Source organism: Balaenoptera borealis (assembly GCF_965194805.1).
Source record: "Balaenoptera borealis genome assembly, chromosome: 4".
NCBI lineage: Eukaryota > Metazoa > Chordata > Mammalia > Artiodactyla > Balaenopteridae > Balaenoptera > Balaenoptera borealis.
Genome location: NC_138861.1, coordinates 94,071,670 through 94,084,042, shown reverse-complemented (window position 1 = coordinate 94,084,042; position 12,373 = coordinate 94,071,670). Strand labels below are relative to the sequence as shown.

General features: G+C 34.5%; 1 protein-coding gene across 10 annotated transcripts in view; it reads left to right on the top strand.

The window, feature by feature from the left end:
• PCDH7 (protocadherin 7) overlaps positions 1–12,373 on the top strand; it is a 407,243-nt gene that overhangs the window by 58,377 nt on the left and 336,493 nt on the right. Inside the window, exon 2 of one of the 10 annotated variants that reach the window (XM_082389250.1) lies at positions 3–12,368. The exons of the other annotated variants lie outside the window; for them this stretch is intronic. Within the exon in view, the coding sequence (XP_082245376.1) occupies positions 3–80 (78 nt within the window). The 3' untranslated portion in view covers positions 81–12,368. Of the gene's footprint in view, positions 1–2; positions 12,369–12,373 lie in introns of those variants that run through there. 10 annotated transcript variants of the gene reach the window in all.

Here is a 12,373-nt window from a genome sequence, read left to right as displayed (position 1 = left end):
AGGTGGATACAGTGCAGACCACGAAACCCCCTGGCCACATTGAGGAATCGTGTAAAATGAATGTATGTGCTCGTAAGTGAAATACATGTAATGTTCCAACTCAATGTGTTGGATCCTAATAGACCTGGATTTGTCTTGTGTAAAAAGAAATCGATTCCCAAGGGGCAGGACCACTAGCTGATTAAAATGAAGCTCTGATTTTGAAGAAAACAAAAAATGGCTTTAAATTACAATCTCTGCAAAAAGGACTCAAACTATAATTTGCAACCAACTGAAAAAGAAAATCAAGCTCTCATATGGAATAAAGAAGGGATGTGAGAGAGGTTTTGCAATCTTATCAATTACTGTGGAGAAACAGAATGAAATATCATCATACTCAAGAGTATGAAAATAACAGAAAATCCCTTTCCTTCAGTTTGCACTTGGATGGACTCAAGCAAAGAATGGAGACCTGTATCCTGTTACTGTTTATGGTTAATAAGGTGGAGATTAATATAGATGTGATTTCATTTGCCTTGCTTGAACTAATTGGATGCATTATGTAGAAATCACCTGAGGCTGTGCTAGATCAACAAAGAAAATGGAAATGTATACCTCAGGACTGAATTCCGAGAAAATTAGATTGTTCAAGGCTCTTTCATAAGGCACAAAGAAGAAATACTATTGCCAATCAGGGAAAGTGAGAAACTAGTGGACATGAGAGAAAATAAAATTTAGGTCAGTCTGATACTTGTTGAAGCATAATTTATTATGGTGTAGAAGTAGAAGCTCACAATATATCTCACAGACATTTTACACAATTTCTGATTGAATTTAGGGTAAACCCTTTAAGTGTTAAAGGAATGTATGGCCATTATTTAATAGGAAACTGGCTTTTAAAATTTGTGGTCCTATGCATTTATGTATGCAGAGGAGGGCTTTTTAGATTTTGTTAAAAATGAGTTGCATGCAGGAAGTACCTCTTTGCATTATAGTTACTCAACTGAAGGTACTGTATAAAGTCTAATTTTTGTATGGGTGTGAATGTATACGTATGCATTTGTGTGTGTGTGTATAAGTGGGAGAAGGTAAAATTTAATGATTGACATTTGCACTTTGGTTTGTTACCTAGAATGTAAAGAGGTAGAGTAAACCGTCTTAAGCCATTTCGTATGTGCCGTGATCATTATTAAAGATTATTATTCACAAAGGAAACAATTCTGAAGATAGAATGACTACTGCAAAGGCTCTCCAATTAAGTATGATATTTGATGCAATTGAGCCATTTAAATTAAAATGGTACCAATGTCTGGAAAAAATGAGAGTGGGTTCTTGTGAAATCAGTTTGAAGACAGTTGGAAAGTCATATTATATTCCTTAAGGTCTCCACTCAGTGACAGAGGATGTGAATCACAGATTCTCTTATAGACAAGACTGGGGAAATATTTGTGTTCTAACTATAACTTTTTAACCTACCAATAAGTTACATGTGTTTTTTCCCCATTTTTCTTCAGTGTAAATTATATAACAAGTGATCATATATTAACATAGATAAGATAGTATTTAAAACAGATTGACATATTTTTTGAGGTCACCATGTGCCATAATAATTTTGAAACTATTGTTCTCTGGTATTTGTATTCATTTCTCTTTATCTTACCCTTTAACTTTATAGTTGAAATTTTTACCTTTTCTTTCTATGTGACAATCAACTGAAGCTGGTACCCTATCTATATTATTGCAGGGATTTTTGTCTTTATTTATGCTATTTTAATAAATTATAAGTCTACAAACTACATAATTCTATTGTATTGAATATTTTTCTGTGACCAAAATAATAAAAAAGGCTACTTTATAAAATGTCTGTATTTTTTTATTTTAATAGTCTCTTAAAACATAATGGGACGTGTAATATATTCATGTTGCTGGTTTTCACACTACGTTCTCTGCATCTTTACAATTTGAAAGTGAAGAGCTTAGCCACTTAAGATAAAGAGGAAAGGTTTGACAGAGATAAATTAGAGAATGTTTGGAGAAAAGCACCCTGAATGGGGTCAGAAGTCTTGATGCCAAATTTTACCCTGCGGTTAAACAGCCAGACCTGAAAGGATACATTTTTTGAGTTTTCTGGTGCTTAGATTTCTCATCCATAAATGATGGGTTTGCATCGCACTATCAATTTTAAGATCATTTAAATTCTTAACTCTTGATAAGTAAACTTAATTCTTAGGTTTTGATAACTTAGAAATATTAACAGTGTGCTATGGAACACTGATTATATCAATAATCAATACTGACCATCCATGTTAAGAGAATCATATGCTGTTTTCCACTAAAACTGACCCAAATCTCAACATATGCCTTAGGACCAAGGAAAAATATGAATTTATATTTGTTGCTGTTCCAACCTTAGTTTGACTTAATAAGAATATGTACTGAGGTACAAATAATCACGTCTGGGATCAATAGCTCCCTCTAAGTTAACTGAACCAAGCAGCACCCAAGTACAAAATCACTCAATTTGTAACAGAGGAAATGTTTTTGGACTACCCTGAGTTGAATGCATTCCCTGGCAGAATATATTAAAGTGCTAGAACCAGTTTTTCTTGCTCTTTACCCCCCAAGGATTGATCAGCACATGAAGGTCCCCGTAACTTCAAAGGCATTTCTGTACTTGGATCAGCCTGGTTGGGTTCAGAGGAGAAGGTAACACTAGCCCCTGATGTTTATTGCTGTAGGCTCTTTCATCTAATAGTAATTCTCTGCGTAGGAGAAGCAACAGGCAGAGGAGTCTTGCAGCTGTTATAATTTCACGATTAATTTTTAGTCGCAAAGTGCCTCACACAGAAAACCAGTACTTTTATTTTACTTTCCTGCTACTACTCCAACTGGGAAAGGTCAGAGAAACAGTGGGAAGCAAAATGAAATCATACATATCATTTGGATTTTTTTTTTCATTGCAATATACTGACTTGCAAAATAGTGTCACTTTCAATATCACAAAGATGGCATGGATAATCTTCAGGGATACTTATTTAGAGAATTGGTCACACTGAATTTTTTTTCATTTAGGTGAATTTCTGGCCATTTATGGAACTGATTTTGATAATAAAATTTAATGTCAATTTAGTCTTCGTTTTACAAGATTAGAAATTTAGATGGGAGACTTGCAGGCTTCCACCTACCAGGCTTCTCCCAAGTCCCACTATTTCTAAATAAAACTTCTACCCTTGCCTCGTGCCTCTATCCATCTGGAAAAAAAAGATGGGAAGCAAGGGGAGACTGCACTTGGCTCAAGAGAAATGGCTATATAGAGTAGTGGAGCAACCGTGAATGAGAATTACCAATTGAAAAGTTATGTCCAGAATTCATCAGATTGGATGCACATGGGTAAAACTTCCGCCAAGATATAAAAGAAAATGAATATATTATTGGGAATTAAAATACGTGCTTTTGGTTTTAGTTCTTGTTATTTTTTGAGCTGCTATTATTCTACCTCTCTGTTTTGGTAAATATAATTTAGTTGAACAGATTTTCATATTTCTCTGATAATTTTTTAAACTTAAGTTACTGAGAGTCAACTCTGTGTAGATGGTATATTAATTGCCCTATTTAATATTTATATCAACCTCATGAGGTAGATACTATTATTGTCATGACACCCATTTTACAGATGAGGAAAATGAGGAACAGAGGGTTTTGGTAAATTTGCAAAGCTACAGAATTAGCAGGAGGTAGTGCTGAGCATTGAGCCCTGCCAGTCTGGTTTCTGAGGCTGCACTCAACAGATGGGCCACAGAGCCTTCATGCCAAACACTATTATAGATGGGGGTTCAAGATAGGTTCTGGAACTATTTGGGGGTGGAGAGGTAAATTTTGTGGTTCCCTAGATCACATATCTATTAGTCTGAGTGGGGCCAATTCAGAATTCATGACTTAGATGTGAAAGGTATTCAGGAGTTCTAGCTCACTGAAATATTGGATAAAGGTGGAATCTGTGATAAAAAGGTCTGTTCTAAATACTGTATACAGGGAAGAAGAGAAATTTTTCTCTAACTTACTTGCTTTGCATGCTTAAAATATATTAATATAAATATGGACTATTTGCATCAATTTTCTTTCCTTTTAATGAAGACTTTGCTGCTGGAATCTGGGTGGACTGAGGAAAATGGCAGCTGCATTCTTTGAATCAGGAGAGCTCCCAGTTTAATGGGAATTCCTGCCACGCAGGCTATTTATTACAATGCCATATGCTAAATGACAGACTATCACAGTGGTTAAGAGTTCAGGGTCTGGAATCCAGGCAGCCTGGGTTTGAAACGTGGTTCACACACATAAATGAGGTGACCTCTGAACAAATAACATCTCTCTGCTTCCATTTCTTCATATGTGATATGAAGTTAATAACAGTATCTACCTCATAAATTAGTTGTGATGATTAAATGAGATTTAGCCAGGCAAAGTGAGTATGACATAACAAAAGCTCAATAAACACTGGTAATTATTAATTTTCTTATTGTTGTTTTTATAATTGACATGAGAAGAGTGAGGTTGTTGACTGATATGTTCATGGGCCAAAATAAACTCAGTAACACCGGCAAAAGTGAAATAAAAGGCACCTTACAGAAAAGTGTAATGACAAGCCCTCAGTATTCTCCATATGCTATGGTGTGAAATTCAGAAAAATTGTGCACGTCCAGGTTCTCCAGGGAAAATGCATCAGTTTCTGATCTGCTACAGTTCAAATCTGGGAGCTCTGTGAGCTGTAATTTTTTCAGGTATAGACAAGTGAAAGGAAATTGTGAAAGCTGAAACCAAACCTTTGTCATGATCCAATGACGAAAGTTTCCAAAAGGTTAAAGAACAATTTTTGGAGATCACTTTATGCACAATCATAAGGGAATACAATTTTTTCTCATTATTAGTAGCTTAAAAATTGTGAAACTTAAGAATGAGAACTATGTCAGGTTATGATAAAAACTAAGGGTAATGCCGATTATGACAACCAATCCATAAATAAGTCGTTATTCTTTGCAAGTATTTAATAAATATCTATTCTATATGATTAGGGCTTTATTTTCAAAGTCCTTCATTAAGCAGAAAATAGTGCTGCATTTATTGGATGATAAGATTTGACTGTATGAAATATAAATAAAATAAATACTTGCTGAATTAAATTGGATCGTATTTACTATAAGGGAAGCCAGTGGCTTTCATTTTAAACATAGTTATTGGTTAAGTAAGCATATTGGAGAGGAAAAAACAAATAAACAACCACTGAAAATGCTCAGTTTTGCCTATTTGAAACTACTTTTTAGATGAAATATATTGACTAACAATTGTGACTGTGGAAAATGTAGGGCTCAGAAGTGGCTCTGCATTTTTGGGAACGCATAGCATTGCTGGTGAAAACATGAGAAAGTTATATTTTAAGTTCATATCACAGTTTAGCATCTGAGCATCTGAAAAAAAAACAAAGCCAACTACAGATTTTTATTAGACCATGCGTTTCAGTAATTTTTACACTTTTTTTTGGTATTTTATTTTATTTTATTTTAAAATTTATTTATTTATTTTAGTTTTTTTAGTTTTGGCTGCGTTGAGTCTTCGTTGCTGCGCACAGGCTTTCTCTAGTTGCAGTGAGTGGGGCTACTCTTTGTTGTGGTGCGTAGGCTTCTCATTGAGGTGGCTTCTCTTGTTGCAGAGCACGGGCTCTAGGTGCCTGAACTTCAGTAGTTGTGGCATGCGGGCTCAGTAGTTGTGGCTCATGGGCTCTAGGGCGTAGGCTCAGTAGTTGTGGCGCATAGGCTTAGTTGCTCCGCGGCATGTGGGATCTTCCTGGACCAGGGCTCGAACCCGTGTCGCCTGCATTGGCAGGCGGATTCTTAACCACTGCGCCACCAGGGAAGCCCTAATTTTTACACTTTTTGTGAAAAAGTTGGCTACTCTATATTTTTGTGCATGTTAATACCTCTATAATAACCTATCTTATGCTGCTTTTTGTGAATTTCTAATGAGAAGTTAAAATTAATGTGATTAAAAATGAATGTCTTTCTAGACTCTATCCTTAGATGTTTGGGGAAAAATGAACATTTCCTATTTTAAGAGATTGGAGTTCTGAGATCAGGTACAGCTCAACCTGTTTTTTAATTGCCACTTCCCATTTTTGTCAGTGAAAATTCTGTCTCAGTCGCAGCTGAGGGGGACCTGGGTCTCTAATCTTTCTTCTTCTCTCTGTGTCTAGCTGTTAAAAGGCGGGTCAGCAAGGGCTTTTTCTCCCCTATGTGTCAGTCTCATGAAAGCAGCAGACATTTGGTATATGCATTCCAGAAGGATCAGAAACTGGCTGCTTCCCGATAATACATTTCAAGCGGATATAGCATAGTCTAACTTCCTGCCGGCTGACTTTTTAAAACCCCTACATATTTACTAATAAATCTGCCATTTTTTGGAACCCAAAATTGAAACTTGATTGGTAAAGTCATGTAATTGAAAAAAAATGTGTTAAGGAAAACACTGATAATTTTAAGGAAACAATTTATTACATGAGAATTTTAATAATCCTATGATGACTTGTCAAGCAAATGCCTCACTATTTAGATGAAGATGTTTGAGAAAATGTTTTTGAGGATGTCTTGCTATTAGTACTACGTTAAAAAGAGGTTGTATTCAAATGAATACCAAGAATCTGTAAACACAGGATCTTTTAATCTTTCAATAAACCATTTTTAATACTAGGAAGAAATGCAGTACGTATCTTACTCCGGGGCTCCTCAGCAATCATGTGCTCGTGCCGTCTGAGATTAACATTTGGATGAAAGAGCATGATTAGAGGATTCTAAATGAGTGGTTACCAAGTTGAAATGACACAAAAGTTAAAACAAAGTAATACAGCAATCTATTTCATGCAATATATTTCTTATACCAGTTAATTGGCAGTTTAATTAGCATGATGTTTCATGTTGTGACCTAAGCCATTGTACTCCCAATGGGTGTAATGGAGACAATGAAAAAAGAAAGAAAGAAAGCTTTAGAATTGTTGATGGTTATATCACATGCTACCAGAATTAAAAATAATTCTTCATTTTAAAAGAAGAGAACATACATATGCTTTTTTTTCTGAATCCAGAAACAGATTTTTTAAAAGAATTCTTATGGTATGAAATACTTCCACGAATTAAAAGCCTATCAAATATGTGCAAGTGTTAACTGAAGTACATTTTAAATTCCAAGTGACCACAAGTAAATGACAAGTAGATGACTAAAGGATACACTTCGATAAAAAAGAAGTTCCATTTACGATTTTGAGAGAAAACGTAAAACATACGTATTAGGGTGATCATATTTTTGAAAGTATAATGTGATTGATAGGATTCTATTAAGGGCCATTGAAATGACTTACAAAGGACTGCATTTTGGAAAGGGACAATGGAACTCTACCTTTGGACAGGCCTGAAGAAAAAAAAAATATGCATCTTAGAAATAATTTATAAAGTAAATGACATGAAAGGGGTCTCTCATCCCTCCTTCCCTCCCCAGTGAGAACATATTCATATTGTGTGTGTTTGACTTTATCACATGAAATGGAAGTTTCTGCCGAGCCAAGGACAGTCATCTGCCAGCTGATTGGTTCTGCCTTTTTACAACAGTAGAAAGAATGGCCACAGTAGTTAATGAATATTGAGCCATAAAATATAGCAAACCTTCTGGAGGTACTTTTCTCTTCATTTTACACTGTTGACAGTTCAGAACTTGCGAAGAAATAAAATATTTTGAGGATATGACTAATATACCTAGATTTTGTCAAGCTTTCTTTCCCAGTCACTGAACTCTGTTGGCTACCTCCTCATGGATATATCATTAGGCTATTCGTTTCCGTTGAGTTTGCATACTATAGTAGGTCCAGAGGGCTTTTTTTTTTCCCTTTCAAAAATTATTCTGTAGCCTCCTTTGGCAGTTAATGTATGAATGCCACTTGGAATGTAACTTTGGTTACTATGTTGCTCACAGATATTTTATTGTACACAGAACTGAATATTTATAGAAATCTAAAGACACTGTTATACAAAACCTTATAAAGAGAAAAAAGCAATTTGTTTTTTTTTTCCCCTGACTCTTTCCCTTGTCTAACACATCAATTCAAATTGCTCCCTTATCACGTAGCAGAAATTTTTGGCAAATGGAATAGGAAGTATATAAAAATTGTGGATGTTTAATTGATAGTATATAATCAATTAGAAGTTCTATTTTCTAAAATAAGGACAATTGAACTTGTGATAAAAATAATTCAGTAAACATTTGTGCTAGGATGAAGACAAAGATGTGTGATTCTTAAGCTTCTTTCTTTTTAGTTGTTATTACATCTTCAGATGATCAGAATGTTGCAATTAATTTTTGGTCTGATAGTTACCTGATAACGATCTGATCTGTGAGTGATCTTTCAGTTTAAATACATTTACTAAGTATTTGAATTGCTGTATTTTGTCCTCTCTTGGGGTTTCTGTGAAAATATATGACTTAAAGGTATATATAATTCATGAATTAAAAGATGAAATGTTTAGAGCATTGATTATGGACCAGTCTTTGAGACTTTGGGCAAGCTACTTAACCTGTCATATATTTAAATGAAGATAATAGAAGTCTTATGGTAATATTAGGAAAAGTGTATGAATTAGTATGCTATATGTTATATGTCATATAATGAGTTAATATGAGTTGATATATACCACTTATGGCCATGCCTGGCATAAAGTGAGAATGTATAAATAACTATTATTAAAGAAAGGCTCAGAAATTGACACCAGTCATATAGCTATTCACTAGTTGAGCTAAGATTCCAGAAGCAGTTTGAACACAATTCACAATAGTGCCCGCCATATAGTAGGTGTCTCTGAGTGCTATCTGCTATTAAAAACAAATTTGTTTTACACCAAAAACACTGGTCGTGAGTTAGTTTGAGATTCGAACTTCAGATATGCCTGACTTTAAACCCTTATTTCCTTAAACCCTTACAGGAATTTAAACTTGATTTTAGAATTGTTTTTTGGTGTGGACTTATACAAACTTTACAAACAAGCTTGCTGTTTAGTATGTTTTGGAAAGGTATTTTTGGGATTATTTAGAACATACAAACATGCTTATAAAACATGGTAATATTTATAAATGAGAATATTATAAAACATGATCAATTATCAATGGATACTTTGATCTGTTTCCATGAGTCTCTTAACATTTAGAAACTACTCATTAAAACAAACATTGGTGAAATATCTAACAGGTTTATTTATTTATTTCTAGTACACTTCAGCAGGGTAATTTGGTAAGCTCATATTCTCACTTTCATTTTCTTCGAATATTTGGAATTATATTAATCAAAATAAATTAAGTGATTAATTATGTTAATCACTGTTGTGATTGTGGGGAGCACCTTTTATACTGTGACATGTTCTTTTCAGCTATTGCTGCATCATTTGTGTTGCCATTCAGTTTTGTTTAACTGTGAGGAATGTTTTATTTCAGTTTTCTTGAAATAGTTTGCAGTAATTTTTCTATTAACTTGTTTTATTGACTACTTTTCACGTAGAGGTTTGTAAGGCTTCGCACCATCCTCCAGTAGTCACCATTACTTGCTGTTTAGTTGAACTTGAAACTGATATGCCCTGATGACTGTTATTAGAAGTTACTTCACTTACTGTGTCATCTAGCACTATTGGATCATAAAAATATGTGTTAAATAAAGAAAGCTTTCTCGTGCTTTCTTTGTATGTGCTACTGGCAAGTGATCAAGACTATGAGATAAAATAGATCATGGCTAGGTATGGAGAGCATGGTTGAACTGCTATTAAAGTTGTGTACAAAGTATACATAATGGATTCAGATATTACACTGAAGGCTGAAGTATCCCATACATTGCCACCCCCAAATCTTGCAAGGACAGAACAACTTGCTGCTTCTTAGGCCATGCTCAGGAACATTTAGTGCCTGTTCATTTCTAATTAATACATTTCCAACTTCTTAATTTAGAATCATGTTCCTCTGACTCTAATCTCCCTTTCCCATTTATACTTTTCATGAACTTGATGCTCCTGTTAAGCTTGGTAAGTTTCGAGTGACTTTACCTGCTTCACACTTTCCTACCAGTTTATCTTAACCTATACTGTTATCTCCTCCAGCAAATCTCTGTCTTCTAATTTTACATGAGTGAATCCTACCTTCCATGATTCTTCTTTTATAAGCTGTTTCTGATTACCAGGTCGTGAGTGTTAATGTTAAGTCATTTTATCTGTGTGATTTTATGTTACCTGGAGCTTCCTACCTTTAATGATGGAATTGTTTTGTGCATGTAAGTGAATATATGTATTATTTTATTATTGCACCATAATCTCTTGACTGGGAAGGTCCAAGCCTGAATCATATTTGCTGTCTCCCCCCAGTTCTTAGCAAAGCGCCTTGCTTATGGTAAGTTAGTAGATGCTTATTAAACAGTGATTGAATTCATTTGTTGCTATAAAGGGGAATTTTATGTGATTTTAGGGCATTCAATGTAATGTATAAATAGTTATTCAATAAATATTTATTGCATTGCTACAATAGATTAGGTGCAGAGGATGTCATATTCCTATAAAGAATTAACTTCTGGGTAACAGTTGGGGTGATGTGCACCTGTTTATATACATATATATCATACGTCATGTACACTCTGTGTGTTACTCGGGATCTGCTCTATTGCAGAAATTCTGTTATTACCAAGATAACTATATTACCCAGATGTGATAACTACATGGTACCAAGAGTAAGGGGTCTGGTGGAGGACAAGTGGATGCCAAGGCAGGATAATATAAAAGGAGACTGGGAAATAGATCAAGATGTAAATGGCATTAGATTTCATGTGAAGGAGATTCAACTTGATCCTGGGAGAAACGGGAGTCAGACAGCAGAGGTCTTTAAGTACAGGGCAGTGGAGGCCTTGATTTGTTAGGGGAATAACTCTCAAAGCAGTGGGAACGAAGCACCAGAGAGGGAAGAAACAAATAACCCTAAAGGAATCTGGATTGTGCCTTAACAGAGACATATTTCTCTTAGACTTGGAATTCTATGCCATTAGTGGCCACACTTTATGTGGAAAAAGAAGTAGTAGAGACAACAGCTCTCTTTGGTCATTTCTTGGCACCGATACACTGCTCTGCTCTAGAGACTTATTTCCTTATTCTAGACTTATTCTAGAGGAATTAGTATAGTTAATAACGAAAGAAATACATATAAATGCATGGTTTCTAAAATCCATAGACTTGAAACTATTCTTTAAACATGGAGTTCAGTCCAACTTAAAATGTTTATGTGTGATGATTTGGCAAATCTATACGATGTTCAGATATAGATAGAAAGCATCATTTAAATATAAAATCCTTTTGCTGTAATACTGTCAAAAAAAGACTTTCCTTGATGTTAAGCTATGATCTCAAGTCATGCCTCAGAGACTATCTTGAGGCTGAAGGCTAAAAATCATCGCTCATCAAATCGATGCCATCCCGTTTCTACCTCTATCATTGTCTGAACTCACTCCTCAAGCTATAAGCTGATTATTTCACACTTTACCCAAAAGTATTTTTATTTTGACCTTGCAGCATATCATTAAAGTATTTTCAGTGGTTTTTGCTTGCTTTTGTGTGTCATGGTTTTAAAAAAAAGAATTTATGCCACAGATAATGCAGATATGACTTTCATAGTCCTACTGTTTATAAGGCTCACTGTTTTCTTTTGAAAAAATAAAATAATTCGCAGGATTTCATTTGTATTGAGACTGTTCTGGCAGTTCTGTAACAGTGGAATTTTTAAGGATCATCAATACTGAAGGCAGAGTCTGCAGAGTTACTCTTTTTTTTTTTCTCTTTTTTTCATCTTTAATTCCAATTAAAAGATACATATTCTATTAGACTAGATGCTTTCTGCCTGGATGTTTTCTGTGTGATCTTTGACTTGCAACCAAGGAAATGTAGCTTCAATCTGTTAGAGCTGAATGGGACCACAGTATGCCATGAGCTATCTAGTGTTTCAAGAATTTAGAACCCCTGGTCTATGAATAATGATTAATATGTGTTATTAACATTGTTAAATTTTCCAGCAAATATGTCCTGTAAAGTTATTCTGTGTTGCTGAAATTATTCTTAATATTCATATAATGCAGACATTGCACATATCCTATGTATGCAAAGTATTTAACCCACAGTTCTATAGATAAATATCCACATTCTCGATGTGCAATTTTCAAAATGCCTGTTTTATACTTTATCATAAAATTTATGCAAAATCCTGTATAAATCATATTCAGTATGCTTTTTAATATAATTTTTTAAACAAAAGATTGTATTTTTGTTTGAAATTTGTATTGTGTTTG